The sequence below is a fragment of the Melospiza georgiana genome, chromosome 5, assembly GCF_028018845.1.
Source record: "Melospiza georgiana isolate bMelGeo1 chromosome 5, bMelGeo1.pri, whole genome shotgun sequence".
NCBI lineage: Eukaryota > Metazoa > Chordata > Aves > Passeriformes > Passerellidae > Melospiza > Melospiza georgiana.
In genome coordinates, this window is record NC_080434.1 from 3,595,291 (window position 1) to 3,614,357 (window position 19,067).

The 19,067-nt window shown below is 43.2% G+C and overlaps 2 protein-coding genes across 3 annotated transcripts in view; one reads left to right on the forward strand and one right to left on the reverse strand.

The window, feature by feature from the left end:
* SNX25 (sorting nexin 25) overlaps window positions 1-1,194 on the reverse strand; it is an 80,933-nt gene extending 79,739 nt beyond the window's left edge. The window contains exon 1 of the mRNA XM_058023849.1: window positions 1,064-1,194. Within this exon, the coding sequence (XP_057879832.1) occupies window positions 1,064-1,135 (72 nt within the window). The 5' untranslated portion in view covers window positions 1,136-1,194. The remainder of the gene's footprint in view (window positions 1-1,063) is intronic.
* Window positions 1,195-8,073: 6,879 nt separating this feature from the next.
* Window positions 8,074-19,067, forward strand: part of CFAP97 (cilia and flagella associated protein 97) — a 28,767-nt gene continuing 17,773 nt past the window's right edge. The window contains exons 1-3 of one of the 2 annotated variants that reach the window (XM_058024015.1): window positions 8,074-8,176; window positions 16,005-16,877; window positions 16,966-17,037. In XM_058024015.1, the coding sequence (XP_057879998.1) occupies window positions 16,025-16,877; window positions 16,966-17,037 (925 nt within the window). In that variant the 5' untranslated portion in view covers window positions 8,074-8,176; window positions 16,005-16,024. Of the gene's footprint in view, window positions 8,177-15,994; window positions 16,878-16,965; window positions 17,038-19,067 lie in introns of those variants that run through there. The other variant, XM_058024014.1, reaches the window with a different exon arrangement.

A 19,067-nucleotide genomic window follows, 5' to 3' on the forward strand; every position in this document is an offset into this window, starting at 1 on the left:
AATTTGACTGAAAAGACAGAAAGACAACAGTTTCAGCCAGTGATCTGTATTGGGTTCCTGCCCTGCCGGCACCCGGGGTGCTCTGCAGCCCCGGGCACCCGTGACAGCGCTACTCACTGACTGCCGAGGAGGGTGCGTGTACCAAAGTAACAAACTGGGTTACCGGAACAGCCGCGCTGCGCACCCAGGCGACGCGAATTCCCTCCCTTTTCCTTCTCAGAGCGCTCTCAGGTATCCCAACATTACTGAAGGGAAATAGCACTTACGCAGTACAGTCTATTTATTGCTGCGGCAGCTCAAGTGCTAACACACCTGCAAGTCACCGCGAGGGGCCAAGAGCTCCAGGCTGGAGCTGCCAGCTGTAACATTCAACAGCACATCCCTGTGACCCACTGCAAAGCAGGACTGTGGGCAGATTCTAAATTTCAGCAGTATTTTTGCAGGCTCATCTAGGATCAGCTCCCAAGCACTGGATGATGGGGAACAGGGCTGTGGATGGGAGGAAAGTTTCCAAATGCCTCGTGCTATCAGTCCCATTCAGAAGAACCCGAAAAATACTAAGCTGTGAGCTACAAAGAGCTTGTGCGCTAGTACATTTTGGAATATGTAGAAAAAATGAAATTGTTTCCCTTTTGCATAGAGCTCTGCAACGGCTTGAGTACAAAATAGCACTATGATAACACTATCTGAAGCGGTCCGACTTCAGAGAACGCATTAAAGGAACACTAAGCTGCCTCTTCGACCAAGTCTCTCTTTTACCAGTGACATTTCAATGGGAGGAGCAGAAAAGGATTTGAGACACAGCCACTGTGGAGCGAACACAGCGAACCACCTTGCGAGCATTCCCGCAATCCGGAGGTCTCTCCGGAGCAAAGTGTTGATATTTCCGCTGCGCCTGCTACCGTCCAACAAAACTTTGGCCATTTAAAGCCCCGCCGGGCGGCAGAGCGCGGGCAGGCTCCTGCGGCCGCGGTAGGACAGCAGGACACGGGGTCCGGGTGGCGCGCCGCTCCACGGTGGAGCGAGGGCCGCGGCCACCGCCCGCTCCGCTCCCGCTACTCACCCCCGCGAGCGGCCGGACCGGAGCCACGGCGGCGAAGTCCGGCGGCGGCAGGCGGCGGCGGCCGCGGCACATCAGGACGATCAGGGTGCCCAGCGCGGCGGCAGCGGCGGCGCAGCCCACGTAGAGGGCGAGGCGGAGCAGCAGCAGCGCCAGGCACGGCGGCCCGCCGCCCCCCGCCTCGGCCCGCTCCTGCCCCAGGTGGACGACGGACACAGCCAGAAGCCCCAGTCCCGCCGCCAGCACGAAGCGGGATGATCCGGGATCCTCGTCCTCCTCGTCTTCCGCCGCCTCCTCCTCGCCGCCGCCGACCACAGCGGCGGCCGCCGGGGCGCTGCGGCGGCGCGCCTCGCCACCGGGGCCGTGCGAGCCCAGCGGGCCGGGGGCGGCGGCCCCCACCGCCTCGGGCTGCCCGGCCGTGCTGCTAGCGCTGTCGGCACCGGGGAACATGCTGCTCCTGGCGCCGCTGGGAGCAAGCGCATCTCCCGCCGCGGCAGCCCCCTGCGAAGGTCGCCGCTCCCGGGGCCCCCCCTCTCCTCCGCCGCCGCCGCCGCCTCCTTCGCCGCCCGCCGCCGCCACTGGCACCGCTGCGGCCGCCGGGGGAGCCGGAGCTCATGCCCAGCGGCAGGAGGGTGCGCGGCGGCCGGGCCGCTTTCCGGCGGCAGCGCTGCCCCGCGCTGGGCGGCGGGAGCCGAGCGCCGTGGCAGCAGCCAGGGAGGCCCCGCCGCGCCGCTCGGTGTCCGGCCGGGCAGGGGGCGGAGGCGGAGGCGGTGCCTGCCGGGCGGGGGGGCCCGGGACATGTGCGCCTGCCGCACCGCCCCACGGCGGCGCCCGGCCGGAACGTCTAGTGCCGTGTTGCGAGTCGGGGAGCTCCGCCGTGGCGGGGCCGGAGGCGTCCCCGGGCGCTGGCCAGGAAACGGGTACGCTCGGAGGAAGCGAGGGCAATCCCCGCGGGCTGCACTGCGGAGCTTGGCTGCGCGGAATGCCACGGAACGCCTCCCCGCCACGGGGGCTAGGCCCAGAGGGACCCGGCGTGATCAGACCGGGTCATCGAGGCCCTAACCAGAGCTTGGGACAAAAGCCTTGGCGAGCGGCATCTCGGAGATCCGGAGTGTGGGCGCTATGCACCCCTCTGCCTGCTCCCCTCTGATCAGCCAAAGGAAGTCACAAATTACTGGACTTCAGAAATAAAAAGTTGATTGAACAGTGATGCTAAAGAAACACAGCCTCACCACCCCAACAGAAGCATGCCAGCCCTCCACTCAGTACCCTCCCTCTGTTGTATATTTTATATCTGTTTCTGTTAGATCTGAGAACAAATTCCTGGGAGGGTGCAAGGCTTGCCATATTTCAGCTGTGCTTGGGACGCACTTTCATCTTGCTATAGGTGAGGCACAGCTACAGCTCCACCAAATTTGTCAGCTCAGCTGAATTGGGAAGCCCTGATCTTTTCAGAGGGTTGTCTGCAAAAATCAGCTTCATTACCCAGTGTGCAACAAGCCAATAATTACACACTCAAGAAAGACACTGACTACTTATTTCAGAGTTGTGCAAGTCTGAGTGCTCAGTGGTATTCAACAAATCAAGCACACCAAATATCAAAACTTATTAGTATTTATATATCTTAGCAAACAAAGGAATTAGTGTTCATTGTCTACAAGTTCCATAGTTCTCTTATTAATTAGTATTTTATCCTCTATTGGCTAATGAGTCTCGTTTCCCATGCTAATCCATCTGTATGCTCAGCCTTCTTTTAGTTTGGTGGATTTCTTGGGTCAGTGGTCCTTGAATTGGTGGTTGTGATCTCCCTTTGCAGGAATTACCTTTTATCAAGTTGGAACTGATTTCAGCACAATTGCTGAGTTGGGTTTATTGGTTTCTTCCTTACCTTGGGAGTTCTGCCAAATGTCCATGTGTCCCATAAATTCTTCATTCTTTGCGTCCACTATCAGTGGTACATCCTTTTCTCCAGGCTTTGTTTACACAATTCCACCAGCAAGTAATTTGTTTTTCTAACACATGGACATCACTTATAGCTTGCTTTTTAGCTGCTATCTCTTTCAAGGATTAAATCTCCCTTCTTCTTGATTAGTCTTGAAAGTATACAAAGATCAAACATAAAAGAGCATCCTTTCTTAAGAGAATTTTTACATATTCCACATTTTACAAGAGTAGGAGTAAATGACAATGCTTTCCTTACAGAAGCCACACTATACCAAAGTGGATTTACAAGCATTTACTAATGGGCTTCATTTTAAGAACTGATAGCTGTAAACTCTATAGAAGTGTTTAGAGATAGAAGTATACTGGTAAGCAGCTGGTAAGATTCCCACTGTTCTGTCCGTTGAGGTGTAAAAGAAAAACCCAAAGCCCTGAATTTTACTTTTTAAACACAGTTATTGTTGCAGAGGTTGGAGTAGTGATTTATTTATTCATGCTCTCTAAAAAAGTTATTTCTGTCAAATGAACTCTACTAGCCAATCAATGCTCTGATCTTGTGAGTTTTTACATTTCCTCATAACTTCTACGGTGCAATAAAGCACCATTGATAAAACCAGACACCAAACTTCCCTGAACTTCTGCAATGCTAAGCAAGGCAGGAAACTAAGCATGAAGAGTGCAGGTGTCCAAAAGTCTGTTATAGCCCTGGAGCAGCACTTGTAATAGGGAATTGCATGTCAGCTCATGGTGCAGGACTGTGAAGGAAACGGGCACAGAACAGCATGGAGCTAGTCAGGATTCTGGGTTACAACAAATGTTTTACTCCATCACAATATTTTCTAAGCTCTTTCTAACCTAACTCACAGTGTCTGATGGGCTGGTGTCCATACATACCTGCCTGTGTGTATTAGAGGTTTGCATATTAGAGATTTGCATTTGTATTTCCTCTCAAAATCACAAAAAGTGGTTATGAAGTGATTTTAGGGGTCCTGTTGGAGTGAGAGGAGACACTGATCCTTAATCTGATCCAAAATCCTTACTGTAACTTAGTTCTTAGTAAGATAAAATATATAATTCTATTACAGTTTGTTCTATTTAGTGGATATTAAATTGCACAAAATCCTTTTAAATGCTAGTTCAGACAATTCACAGAGTATCCAAAATTGATTATTTAAGTAACATGTTTAATGTGATTAAAGATAAAAATCATCAAATCATAATAGTGAAAATGCAATTGCAATGGCAGTCCTTTCCCATGTGAATTACTATGTGGTAAAACATCCTGATGATGCACTGAAGGGCTTTGGGACCATGGTTTTTTTCAACACATAAGACCATTAAAACCAGCAGAGATTTTTGCAGAGTCTGAAAGCTTTTGGATAAGGCCCAACATGCCAGAAGGTTTCTTATAAAGCTATTTTATTCTCATCAGGTGGAAAATAGAAAACAAATATCCATCTCCCAGCACACACTTTACTCATCAAAGATTTCAGAATATCCAGGACTTTGGACTGAGTTCAAGATCTACTCTGGGATCTTAATAAAGATCCACACAAGAAGCCAGACAGAGACCTACTGCAAATGCATTCAGGAAACTGCCTGGGCCACTGTCAAAGCTACTTAAGGCAATTGAATTTTTAAATTAACCTGAAGCAAAGCATGCAGTGTTGATAGTCCTGTGTAAACAGAGAGTATTTTCTTACAGTATTAATTCTCAGAAGTGGAGAGGAAGATAAAAAAAAACAAACCTACCTGCAATAACAATTTAGTCCTGCAGTGCTTATGCACAAAGCCACTTTTTGTCTGAATGAGTAATCCCACCTATTTTGGCTAGGATTTACACATCATATCCTGAATTAGATATGTCTAAATCAACTCAAGTGTGCATCCATAGAGCTAGAAGAAGATTTGATTCTTTTTCTTTTAGCTCTTAGTAAGTTTCTATGACTTTTCAACCTAAGGCACAATTCCTAATATTTTAGATGATGTCCTAGCTCTTCTGAAGTTAATAGCAATTTTCAAGTTTTCCTCAGTGTTATTTGAACCTCCCCTTTTGTACTTTAAAAATTACTTTTCTGTACAAAAGGACTTCAATGAGGTCAATTTTGTGAACTGGGGATTACTATAGGCTCCTTCTGTAACTGTTTACTCAGTCATAGAACTAGTTTATGAGAAAAGAGATTCAAATTCCTCAAATTCTTCTTATCCAAGCATTACTGCAAATATCTTTCTTAGAGAGATAAGACAATTACTTATTTTAAAAGATAAATGATGTCTGATTTGGGGGAGGATTCAGCATCTTCACTATTTTCCTTTGAGCTAGAAGTATCATTTATCTTTGTAACATACCCTAGAAAAAACCTCACTGATTTGAACAGTTTTGCAGCTGCCTTTAGTGACAATTGTTCAACTTCCACCTTCACAGTACTGCAAACTTCAATGAATTTGCACTTTCAAACATTTAGGCAAGATTAAAATAAATACTTTTCCTCTGGGCTTTTTCACATTTGATTTCTGTTTTGTCAGCCTTTCTAGCTCTCCCATTGCTGTAAAAGGACTAAAACAAGTTATGACTTCTCAATTAAAACAAATAAAAAAGTTGCATTATAGGCAAAAAAAGAGGTCTGTATAGTGCTTATGTAGCTTATATTTTAGCATACTTACAATTTTGAATTAATTACATGCTTTTTTGTAACTGCTGTGGTGCTGCATTGCAGTAACAGTCATACTAGAAGTTTATAGAAATTTCTAATGTTCAGAGCACAAAACCCAGAACTGCTTGTGAACTTGTGAACCTGGTGATAAACCAGGAAAACCTGCATAACTAACACTGTTAGAAGCAATCATAGGAATCCTAGAGCAAGAGAAATGGAAATTGGATATTATACTTCTCAGTATCTTAAATGTACAAAATACGTAAGTTGCTCTAATATTAGCTGATTTAAATTTTTGCTACACCTTTTAAGACAGTGGTGTTGTATTTTGCATATTCACAGTCAGGAACTTGACACACAGGAGAAAAATGACAAAAGCACCCACTCAGTGTCCAATGTAAGGAACCTAAGACCTCACATGGCGAGGTCAGCAAAGGCTCAGCGTTTTGTAGCACGTTTTCCAAGTATGCTTTCCATTTATTTAAGTTGCAGTTGTCATTATTCAACATTTCAACAGTGAACTGGGAGAGGTGCCAGAAAAATAAGAGGGAAACACATGACAAGTATAAAAATTTAGTCAATGTCGTTCGCAGAACCTCCGTTAAACACTGTGTAGCACAAGTAGGACTTGACTCTGGTTAACTTAGACGTGTTCAGTTGTATTATTCGAGAGACTTCTTTCTTTTCTTGTAGTGTTCTGACACATTTGCTACATATATGTATAAAAATGTGTGTGTGTGTGTGTGTATGCACACATACATCCATACATATGTGCCTATGTGCGTGTGCCAAGTGAAAAGAAAATAAAATATAAAAGAAACAGGACAATAGACACAATAGTTGATTTGGCTGCACAGCCCTGATTTAATTCAAAATTCAGTTTGCTCAGCAAAAAATGTGATCATGTCATTAAATCTCTTTCCTGCTGAATAATGGGGCCAAAGTGAAGCTGATTTTTTTATTTTGAAAATGTGGATCAGTAATCTGGAAGTCTTTATTTTCACATAATTCTTTCCTTCTTTGTTAAAAAGTAACTTTGCTATTATTAAGATATGATATTGCAGCTGATCTCTTTGAAAGAGCTGTAAGTTTTCCCATCCTTACTGAGGAAACTACTGCTTTTCAGGGGCAGATCACCACAGGAAATCATCAGTTACCTACTCAGTGCCAGAAGTAAAGAAACTACCAGCACATCAAACAGGAATGCCATTATCCCAACCCAAGGCACCACCACCACAATCTGGGGCACCATCAACTTGATATGGGACACTTATCCCAACATGGGAAACTGTCACCTCAGCATGGAGCTTCATTGCCTTAATCTGGGGCACTATGACCTCAACCTGTGATTCTGTCCCCTCACCCTGGAACCTCATGATCAAAATCTAGGGGCAATCACCTCAACTAAGGGCATTATTTCTTCAGCTTGGGGACCCACTGCATCTCAGTCTGGAGACCATGATTTAAATTAGGAGCACCATCACCTTGGAGGCCCATTGCTTCCACTCGGCATACCATTGTCTCAACCCAGAACCCCACAGCCTCAGCTTGAGGCACAATCAGCCGAGCACACAGATCCATCACCCCAGCCTGGAGTAACTTTGCTGTAACCTGGGGACCATCACCCCAACTTGGGGCACAGTCACCTCATCTTGGGGCCTTAAGGCCTTAGTAAGAGTCCCAGCTCTCTGCCTCATTCCCACGGAACAAATAAGGGCAGGAGGGGACTGATGTCTGTATCAGAAATATCTGATACAGACATCCTGGCCAGCAGGACTAGGAAAGGAATTCTCCCCCTGTACTTGGCACTGGTAAGGCCACTACCTGAGAACTGTGTCCAGTTCTGGACCTCTCAATTCAGGTAGGACATGAACCACTGGAGCAAGTTCAGAGAAGGGAAAATGAAGCTGGTGAAAGATCTGGAGCACTGGCCTTAAGAGGAAGAGCTGAGGCAGCTGGGGTTGTTTAGCCTGAAAAAGAGGAGGTTCCGGAGAGACCTTATGTCTCTCTAGAACCTGAAAGGAGGCTGTACCCAGGTGGGGATCGGCCTCTTCCCCCAGGCAGCCAGTGAGGACACAGTCTTAAACTGCGCCAGGGGACTCTTAGGTTGGACATGAGGAGGAATTTCTTCACATAAAGGGTGATCAGACACTGGAATAGGCTGGTCAGGGAGGTGGTGGACCCATGGACCCTGGAGGTGTTTCAGGAAAGACTCGACGTGTCACTTAGAGCCGTGATCTGGCGGACACGGTGGTGTTCGGGCAGAGGTTGGAGGTTCACAGATCCCCTGCAACCTCCTGGTTTCTGTGACTCTGTGGAGGGCCCGCGCCTGAGGGGCCCCTCCCCCGGCAGGTCCCGGCGCCCGGCTCTTCCCGCCCCGCTGAGGCGCCGCCTCTCCCCGCCGGGCGGCGCGCGGGCCCGGCCGGCGCTGCGCAGGAGCGGGGCGGCAGCGAGGGAGCGGCCTCGGCGCTGCGCAGCTCCCGCCTCCCCGGCTCGCTCCTCGCTCTCTCTTCCCGTGCCTGTGAGTATCTGCCCGGCTGCCTGCGCGGTTACCACAACAAAGCCGGGAGCAAGGGGAGACACGGCAGCGGCCGCTGCTGCTGCTTCCTCCCGGGGGTGCCGCCCGGGTGCTGGGGCCTGCGGTGCCTCCTTGCCACGGAAGGTGCCGGGAGGGCGGTTGGGGGCGGTTGGGCACGACAGGCATGTTCCTTCCCCGTCTGCGGTAAATTTTCCCCCAAACAAGGTGGGAGACATGTTTTGTTCGTGTGTACATATGCGTTATTTTTAACCATTATATAATTTCAACAATCATTTTGTTTTAATTAGCTGTGTGCCTGCTCGCGCCCCTGCCCGAGCGAGGCGCACGTAGGTGTCCCCCGAGCGCGTCGTGCGGGGCTGGGCTGGCGTTGAGCTGCCCGAGTTTGGCCGTGCCGCCCTCAGACGTGCGCTCCGCCCCACCGGTGCCGTGCCTGCCCGCTGTGTTCCTCGGGGGGATCGGAAAAGAGGTGGGAGACTCCGTTCTGAGACACCGGGTGCCCTCGTTGTCGCCTCAGTTTGTCGGCTTTGGGAGAGAGTTACGGTGTCTGTGCGCTGCCCTTCAAGTTGCCGGACACTTTGGGAGACGCGTTGCAGTGATGCCCAGATAGAGTTCAGAGGGGTGTTTTGGTTAGGCTTAACTGGTGGAATTAAGTCATTTGGAATGATTATTGCAGATAGCTTGCCTCGAGCGTGTTAATCATCGCCAGAGTCACGTTTCCACATTTTCCTCAGAGCTCACGTGTAACTCCCCCTGCCCAGCACAGGGCTGTGTTCTGCAGCAATGGCTCCCAAAGTGGGGCTGGCGTTTGGAAAGGTAACTAGCCACCAAATCTCTTGGCCCCTCTGGATTAGGTTGGAAATCACAAATAAGGTAGTTCTGAAACCTGGGCTCCTGCAGCAGGGCGCAGTACTGAATTAATCTGAAAGAGTCAGTGAGATGCTGCAACAAAATGCAATATATGTTGTCTTTGTCAAACATTGGACATTTCTGGGGTTTTCATGGCATTTTAAAATGTAGTTCAGCAAGGCATATAGCACAACTTAATTTATAACATATAATCTTTAACATATAATATTTATGCCTGGTGCAAGTTTTTCCTTTCCAAACAGTTTTTTGAAAACTTGTTTAATTATAGTATGCAAAAACCTGCACATGTATAGTCTTACTATATAATAGAAATAAAAAAAAATCTAGTGTTTGCATTTGGACGTGTACATATTTTTAAATTGCGTGGTTAAAATTTCTATGTAGCTTTCATAAAAACACCAGGACAAAACTGTGGGATGGAATGAATGTAATAGCAATAGCAGTGCTAAATTTCTTTTGTATCCCTGCTTTTGTCTGTAGTGAAGTGCTCAATATAGTGAATAGAATGCATTGTACACATGTTTGCTTCTTTGAAAAAGTAGTTAATCTCTCTTTTTTTTAGATAGAAAGTAATTGCTGGAATTGTCAGTTGAGAGAGAACAAAGTTCCACAAAGTTAAATTCTTCAGTGGAGTTAATTGAAGACTAAAATGAAGTTGTTGCTAAAAAAAAAGTAAGCTTAAGAATGGGTTTGTGAAATAATTGGCATTTAAAAATATAGATGTCAGAGCTTTGGACTCTTACTTCTGGAATGCTTCAAGTTCTTGCAACACTTTTTCCTGCTTTTTTTGTTTTGTTTTTTTCTGTAGTGCATATGTTGTTCTTCTGGTTTTCTAAACCTAGATAATACTCTAATGGTTTAGGATAGCAACCAGAGAAAAGGACAAGTAATTTGGGGACATTCTATTCCTTTTTTTGGAACTTAAAGCTGTTATGACCTACTGGGATTTTTGTTCTGATTTTGTGCTTGCCTGCTTTTAGAGTGGCATTCAGAAGGTCCTGTGTTTGTTCATAAGACTTACATGGGCTCAGAGGGCCATCAGGACTGCTAAGCCCATTGAGACTTGGAATGCAGTTGGCTGATTGGAAGGCTCAACCCAGGAACACCTAAAAGTGCAAGTTTTGTAGGATGGGTAGTGTGTGGTCATCTGTGGCATAGGGGACAGGATCATCTACAAGCTTTTTGACATCTGTCCTTTCAGATGACTCAATATTACACCTGAAGCTTAGATGTAAGAATCCAAAAGCAAGGTGAATCCTAGGTGAGCCTAGGTACTCCCTAAATTCCTGGGAGATAGACTGTTCCCTCACTGCTTCCACCAGAGCTGTTTCTTGCAGCTGTTTCATTCTTTGCTTCCTGATGTTATGTTTGAGCAAGACATGGTGTAAAACATGATCTGTGTTCCTTGGCTGAATTATTTCCCATGTAACAATTTCAACTGATGTTTAAGCCACAATTCAGTAATGAGTATTTCTGATTCTTGAGGTGTTTCATTGTAATAATAAACACTGGAATTCCAGGAAACCCATATTATGTTGAATTTAATAGAGCCCTCTGTTTCAACATCTTACCTGCTTTTCCATGCTTGATATTTTCTCATCTGAAGAAAGGAGCAAGTCACAAAAATATAATGCAAGAGATTATCTCAAGAGGCTTTTACCTCATTTGCCTCTTACATGCATTCTGAGGAAACAGAAGTATATTTAGACTCTTGCCAAGTGATATTTTTTGAAGCTGCTCTTTCTATATTGATTTAGTGACTGAATTTCTATGTTTTCTCCTGCTCATCTGTACCAGGCAGTGCTTGTTCCTCTTATATAGAAATATATTCACTGAAAATTAAAAATTGCATCTTATTTTCAATGGTTGTTGAGAATTTAATTGTTACATCTATAAAACTGGATATGTGTGTTTTAAACTGTGATAATAAGCACATCTTGTGATGGAGTGCCTTAGCAGGGAAATTCTTCCAGAAACTCAGGTCTGTTTGATGTGTGTTGAAGCACATCTATGCAAACAGTTAAAGGAAATGCTAATGTCACGCCTATTTGTCTAGTCAGGTCACTTAGCACACTAGATTTATAATGTTAGAAGCATGGAAAACATTTGTAGTTTAATGGGCATTTCTGTTGTGGGAGACAGTTCACATGTTGTAGAGATGGTAGAGATGGATGGCCTGGCATTCAGAAATATGCAGTGGTTTATCTGCTGTGGTTTACCTCCATCAGCAGTTTGTGGTGTACTTGATTCCTTTATGGTCCTGCCATCTGTTTCAGGACTGGCAGATGTAACTCCAGCCCTTACGTGGCAGGTGTGCTGAAGCTTTGCTTTAATAAGAGCAGTTGTTTTCCTTTTTCTTGCATGCAGTTTTGTGCTGCTGTGCCACACTCTTCCCCTTCAGTTGTGGATATCCTGGTTGAGTACATGTGGCCCCCAAATTTAAATCTTGATATCAGACAGAAATACTCTTCATAGATATGCACCAGTATAGAAGGAGTGGGAAAACAAAACTGGACCTTTACTTTGCTCTTCACCATTGATACCTGGCAGTGGAGTCTGTCCTTTTCTGGGCTTTTTGTACCATTAGCAAAAGACTGTGGCTATGGGTCACTTTTGGGAAAGATCAATACCAATGACCAGTTTTTCCCTAGCAGCTTGCTGCCTTCTAGTCTTTGAGGTAGCTGGAGTTGGGACTCTTCCAGGTAGTGAGAAATTGTATGGCAGCAGCCCCAAGAGACTTCAGTGTGGGTGGTGTCACTTGTGCTTGTACAAGTGGAAGACCTTCCAGAAGCTATTGCTACTTTTATCAACCAACATATGATTTGTTGTCTATATTTTTGATTGTAATTGTAAGCTACTTCTTTTCTGCCTGGGTTTAGAGGGTATGCAAGTAATTTTCTTGGGATTCTCTGCAATGAGTGAGTAGCCATGGTCTGTTTGGACAGACCTGGTGGCCATCATCACTCCCATCATTTAACTTCAGTGTTCTCTGACCCAGCCTTTCTGCTCAAGAGGTCAAAAGGTGACCTTTGCTGAAGAGCCTGAAGAGCAAATATTTAATGTGTTTCTATGAGCGAAGTCTGGAGCTACAGATACACACCTCTCCACATTATTGCAGCTTCTCACAGTAGAGGAATGGCTCATTTCTGGCTCAAGAGGAAATATTTTTTATTTTTTTCCCCCCTCATTTCTGCCTGTTCTCTCTTCTCCTTGCCTTGTACATCAACTTGAAAGGCTTTGCCCAGCAGCTATCTGGGGCTCCTTGGTGGTCATGTGCTTGTGTGCTTTCATTTGCTCTAACTATGGTGGCAATTGACTGTGAAGAAGATTTAGTGGATAACTTCAAGGTTTAACTGTGTTTAAAATACCTCAAATCTTTCACTGGGTACTTAATGCACTTTGTAAGTGTTAGTTTCTGACATTGAAAAATGTTTTCAAAAGGCAGGATATGTTGAAACACAAACCCACATCTAAGTCTGTATCTCTGTATCTTCAATTCATGACTTTTCATGTACCATCCCACCTTTGTAGAAGAGACTTCAAATTGCAGTCATCCTAATGGGCTGCTCTTAGGCATTGCCTACAAATATATTTCAGGTAGTGCTATGGTTGGCAGGTTTGCAGCTGGAGGGGGAAAACACTCAATGTGCTTTATGTGATTAGTGTCTTGATGTGTTTTTTGAGATGGAGGAGGATGTCAGAATGCTGCTTGTTGTTTGGGTAGTGCAGAGCAGGCTGCAGCAGCTGCTGACCTGTGCAGGGGCTGTGTGTCTTTGTTCTCTCTGGGGAGGGTGTGGATGTCAGCCTCTGTGTGTCAGCTGGGAAAGTGTGGGTCTCTAAAGCCCTGAAAGTCAGACTGCACATTCACCTTGGCTGCTTGGCCACTGCTTTCTGATCTTAAATGGGTCAAGCTTGAAGGGATTAAAAAGTGCTATAAGCTAGTTCTTCCTAAACTCGGGAGAGCTGCAGTCAGGAAGAGACAAAGGCAAAAGGGTGCGCTCGGCCGTGGTAATGAGTGATTGTTACTGTTGCAAGGGAAATGGGTGAGAGGTAGAGAATTACATGGGGAGAAGAAATATTACAGTAAAAAAAAAATCTGGCAAATATTTAATGGCCAGGCTGCTCTTTGGAGTTGATCGTGCTTGTGTTAGAGGGTTTCATGGCAGAAAGCCACAAAAAGCATGTGGCTTTTTTATTTTTTTGTAAATAAACACAGCGGTCAGTAAAATTAGCAGTTAATGGTAAGTATTTGGCTGTAATGGCAGCTTTTTTGGGATTCCAGAGTATCGCTTTTTGACTCTGTGTTTTAAAAACAGGCAACATAGCAGAACTCTATTTCTCGCTGAAGTAAAATTACACTCTGTGTTCTATATAAATGTGAAATTGTAAATAGAACCAATTTATTGATTTAAGTAGCTTTATCAGCAAAGTTACCTCTTCTGTATTGCATCACCTTGGCAAATTCCAGCTCTGTTGCAGACACTCTCGATGCAGGAGTGGAATAGGATCTAAGAATACTATCTCTTTGTTTATTTCATCTTGTTTGTTTTTATTTTAAATTAAACAATTAAATTAATTCAAAAATTAATTAATCTTAAGTTTGTGAATGATTGACAGTGAGAGACATGTCATGTTGGTTTTCCATTAAGATGAAGGCTAAAGTTGGTAGGGACTTATACCAGAGGAGTGGAATATGCATTTGTCAGTGGAATGACTGCTGCTCCTTGGGCAGGGCCAGGCTGCTGAACGATCTCTGCTGCCCTGGTGGTTGCTGTCTGCAGAGCAGGTGTGTCTCAGTCCTCCTAGGAAAGAGCCCACTGGCAGGTGGGCTGTTCCTGAACCATGTAGAGTGGGAAGATGTGTGCTCCCTGGCTGGCATTAATAGAAAGGAATGTACAAGCTTGTTGCTATCTTTTATCACCTTTTGCCAGCTCTACACTGCCCTTTTGTCTTGAGTTAAATCCCATCCTCACGTCAGAGGCTGTTCAGAAGGGTCATCTGAGAAGTGCTGTGACTAGGCATTATAGCTGATGAGATACTGTTAGTTCAGTCTCCTTTGCAGGCATAGCATTACATGAACTAAAAATACATGGATGTGGTTGCATCTCAACAAAATGTTGTATTTTAGGCTATACTAAAGTTTTCAGCTATATTAAGTTATCCTAGTTTGTCTGCACCCACCTGCAAACCTTTTTGCCTTAGCCCCTTATGCCCTCATGTATACAACAGTACTAACATTATTTCAAATCTGTGTTTGAGACACGTGAAGTACCCCACATGCCTGCTTTTACCAATCACTTGTAATATTTCTAGTTATGAGCTGGAGAGATGCTAGTTCCTTAAGTAATAAAAGCCTTTCATAATGGAAAAGAAACTGTTTTATTTTTAAATTCTGCTTCCTAATTTTCTTCATAGAATTGGCTAATTTTCTTCATAGAATACTTGCTAAATAAATATTTGTGGTCTATACTTAACAGGTTGTGTTCCCTTCTGGTTTAGATTACATGAGGTAGAAAATTAAATTTTTATGTTTTATGCAACATCTAACTATAATAAGTCTCTTTTCAGTTCTTTGGCATTGTGATTCTTAAAAACCATAGGAGATTGCAGACTTTTTGGTTTTATGTTGTGATTTGAGGAGCATATTTTCAATTCCTCTAAGCCAGTATTATTTGAGAAGTGGCAGAATATCTGAGTGACCTTTAAAAACTCTGTATTTTGAAGTCATTTTAGCTAGAACCTTTCCTGGAAATTCCTTTTTTTCCACCTTCGTTTGCCATGGCAACAAACTATATGTGGTTTAAGGGAGACCATCCATCCTGTAAAATATTCTAGTTCTCTGGCCTTGCATGGTTGCTTCCACTGTCATCATGTTTGATTTTCTTGGGTCTAAAGAATGTTACATATTTATTGATTGTAGCTTACTAAATTATTTCAACAGTGAAATCTGTTGTAAAGAGTAGGAGAAAAGTGCCTCTGGCTCACTGGGACTGGTAGTCTTTGATACTGGCTGATTTTGTTTGGTTGTGGGGTGTTGAGATTTTTTTATTTTAACTATATGTGTATTACTAATGAGTGGAAACTTTTGTATCCTCCTGCCACATGCATAAGATCACACACCATAAAATTCTGTAAGAAGTAGGACATAATAGGAGCAGATTTGTAGAACATAATGGTTAACACTGAGGTCCTGATGTCTGCAATATTATGTATTTGGACTAGCCATGATCTGGTCCCATGGCCTGAATGGTAACTTCTGTTTTAAATGTGCTGGTTTCATGCCTGGATCGCCCTTTTTAAAGTCTAGGTTCATTTGAAAGAATTAAGTTTCCCTACTGTACTGTGGAGTATGAGTTACAGCAAAGCAAGCTCCTTGTCCAAACTAAAACATGAACACTGACACACCCACAATCTGTCAATTTAACCTTGGAGCCATGGATCTTTCAATGTAAATTGAAATTTCTCCTAATTTTAAGTACTGAACGTCTGCAGTGTGTATGGCTGTGTCAGCCAAGATGGTGACATACTAACAAGGTTTACAATATAAAATTCCAACTAATGATAGCTCATTAAGTGGCTCTAGCTTCAAATGGCTCTACCTTAAAGGGAAAAAATAAGACATGTTAATTGCTTGTTTGTAATAGTTAAGGTTTTTTAGCCACTAAGGGTGTTTGACAAATCTGCTTAGAAGTAATAGTTTGGAAATTGTGATGGGTTGGCTAAAGTAAAGCTGTCTGGTCTAACATATGAGCTGTGTGCAATAAGGTGGCACTAAATTTTTTCACTGAGCTCACTATGAAATTATCTTTAGCAACTTCATGAAATTAATGGCAGAATTATAGATTACTAGAGCTAAAAGAGTGAAGAGCAAAACTCTTATACTAAAAGTGTATTTGGGTCTGTTTTTGCACAAATAATTGGAAATGTTTTCTGATGCTTGCAGGTGACACGTCATATTTTGTTATGGACCGTTTTGAAGACATATCAGATGGTGAAGTGGATCATGCCTTCTTTGACAGCGACTTTGAGGAAGAGAAAAAGAAAGCCGAAGAAAATGGTGAACATGTAGAGAAAGGAAGTACAAAGGCAGCTCTTGCAGACACTGATTTGGTTTCTAATTCAAAGGATGAAAAGTGTTGTGAGGAGGAAAGTGAAGAAAAGCAGATAGATTTACAAAGAGATCAGTCCCCAGAAAATAGCAAAGGTCCTAGTGAAGAAGCTCCCTCTTTGACAGTTTCTCCACTTGCAGAGAATGCAGGTACATCTGGAGCAACACCTGCAGCAAATAGAGGAGCAGAGGAGATTGTTCCTGCTGGAATTCCTAAAATAGTTAAAGAAGGTGAAGAAGATTATTATACAGATGAAGAAGACAGTAGTGATGATGGCAAAAAACAGGTTAGACCAAAGTCAGCTAAGCAACCAAACACAAAAAAGGCTAGCAAAAAATATGGTATCAGCTCCTCCTCCTCTTCCTCCTCCTCCTCGTCCTCATCATCATCATCCTCAAGCTCAGATACAGATGGTTCTGACACAGATTCTGATAGCTGTTTATCAGATTTATCTCATTCTTCCCCAAAAAGGAATGCTTGTAGAAATGCTCTTCTGTCTCCAAAACAAAAATTCAAGTCAGCAATGAAATTAGCAGAAGGAAAAGCAAAGCTTGGTGATGACCTGGAGGAGTCTGAAGACACAGTGACTGACGTAACACCTCTGTCAACTCCAGACATCAGTCCTATCCAGTCCTTTGAATTTGTAGCATCAAATGATAAGAAACTAAAAGTAAAGAGACAGGAAAATGTGAACCAAGAATTATATGGTAATTTGGAGAATTTAAGTACAACACTAAATGTGCAAAACCTATGGGGCTGGGAGATTCAATCTTGTATCTGTATTTTTTTCATTAGATTCCGAGTTTGATCGCAGATATAGTCGAAAAGTATTGCATGATGCCATGGACCTGAATCAGCTTCTGAAAGGTGATTTTTAAATTTTATTTTTACAAAATACAGCATCTGCCACTTGTTGAGAACAGCTGGGTTCTAATACACAGAGAGAGTGGGATTCTCATACACCATGTGTATTTTTAAAACTGATTGCTGTTTAAGTGGTGTTGATCTAATTCTTGGAATTCTTCTCTGTGTAACAGTACTGATTCTGCAGTAGAGAAAAGAACCATGCATTGGTTTGCATATACCCAGATGTAAGATACACAGACAGGGTGAATCTAACAAAGGTCTGATATATTAATAAATTGGGCAATGAAACTGCACATGGATCTTAAGGTGTACTGGACTGTGGCACAATTTAATATCTAAATTAAAGCATCAACCTTTCTGTTGAAAGGCTGGATCATCAGCCACCAAGACTGAAAGACAATCAAAATTTCATTGCATTATAAATGGTATTCATATACTTAAACTTCTAGTACCTTTTTGATAATTAAGCAGGAGTATTTGAAGTTCTTTTCTGAGCTAGGTGTCTGACTTCTAAAATACCATAGGTTGAGTAAAGTTGTTTTAAAAAGAAAAATAGCAGATAATCTGTACTTAAACTCGAGTGGTTGCTTCTGGCTAATAGACTTTCAAAATCTTAATAATGAAGCCTAAGAAAATTTGCAATCTCTTTGCCTGCACTCATTGCAAACCTTTATTATATGGGTTAAGAATGCTATGGATGATCTCAGGTGCACATTTTAAGGTCTACATGGTGCTTTTGCATTTGTTTTCATGCCCCAGAGTTTTCAGTACTAAAATGTGTGGAATAAAAAAGGCTTGAATCAAGAAATCTGCTGATCTCAAGTGAGGAAAGCCTCTTGCAGTTTAGGTCTGGTACATTCCAAGCCAGGTTTGCTGTGTTGAAGTAAGCCTGGCACAACTAAAACTGCATGTGTTGTGTTTCTTCACTTTGCACCTTGCCAGACTGAGCTTCTAGTGAAGAAGGATTTAGAATGTATTGTACACTTAGTTTAACTTGCCTATAAGTTAGAACTGAGGATTTTACTTGTATGGAAATTCTTCTGATGATAAGAAAAGCAACACTAGCAATCAAGAAAGGTAGAGCTTTTTCTCATCCCTGACAGTCCTTGTGCTTCATTCTTTCATACTAGAAACAATTCCAACCAGTTGTCAAAACATGATGTCAGAAGAATTGTTGCTAGGCAATTGAAATTATGATGTCCTTTGTCCTTATTTGTTCCCCATTAGCAAGAAGCTATTTAATAACCAGTGATTACCAATGGATTCATCTCATCCCTGAAACAAATTGATATTATTGCTCAGAGTAGGTATTCTCAGAGATTAATCTCCTTTGGGGAGAGGAACAGAGTTTTCAGTTTTTTATCAAAACTGAAAACCAGTTCTGAGTAGAATTCATATGGTCTAGCAGCTAATGTTCCTGATTAATGTGTATATTACTCCCAAGTGCCTCTCTAAATCAGCAAGCACAACATAGCTTAATTAGTTTGGGCATTTTGAAGTTTAAATGGGGCAGAATTATTAATGGTGGAAAGTAACTAGTCTGGGAAAATAGGAGCTAATCTTATTCTGAGTTATTGCTTGCAGATTTTTTTGTACACATTAGGGGGGAAAAAAGTGCAAAAAATTTTCTCCCGCCCACCAGTCTCCATTAAATGTTCATCAGAACTGCATAGGCATAAATGTTGCTTCAAGTGAGAACACTGCAAGCCCAGACCTGAGTGCATGAAAAAAACTTAAATAATCCTTATTTGGTTTTAAAGCATAATATTCTTCCAGTACTTTATACTGATGAAGCATTTTATTTAATTTTTTTTCAAATATTCTTGTAATATAGCTGGACCCAAGCATTTACAGCAGTTATACAAGTTTAATTTCCCAAAGTCTCCAGACATTTGGAAAAATTTCCATGTGATCTGTTACTATGTTGTTTCTATGGGGCACACAGTAATTAATTTTGTATGATTATTCACATCATCAGTGCATACATTTGGGAGCTCTGGAATCTCTTCTATTAAAAAAAGAATTGCAAG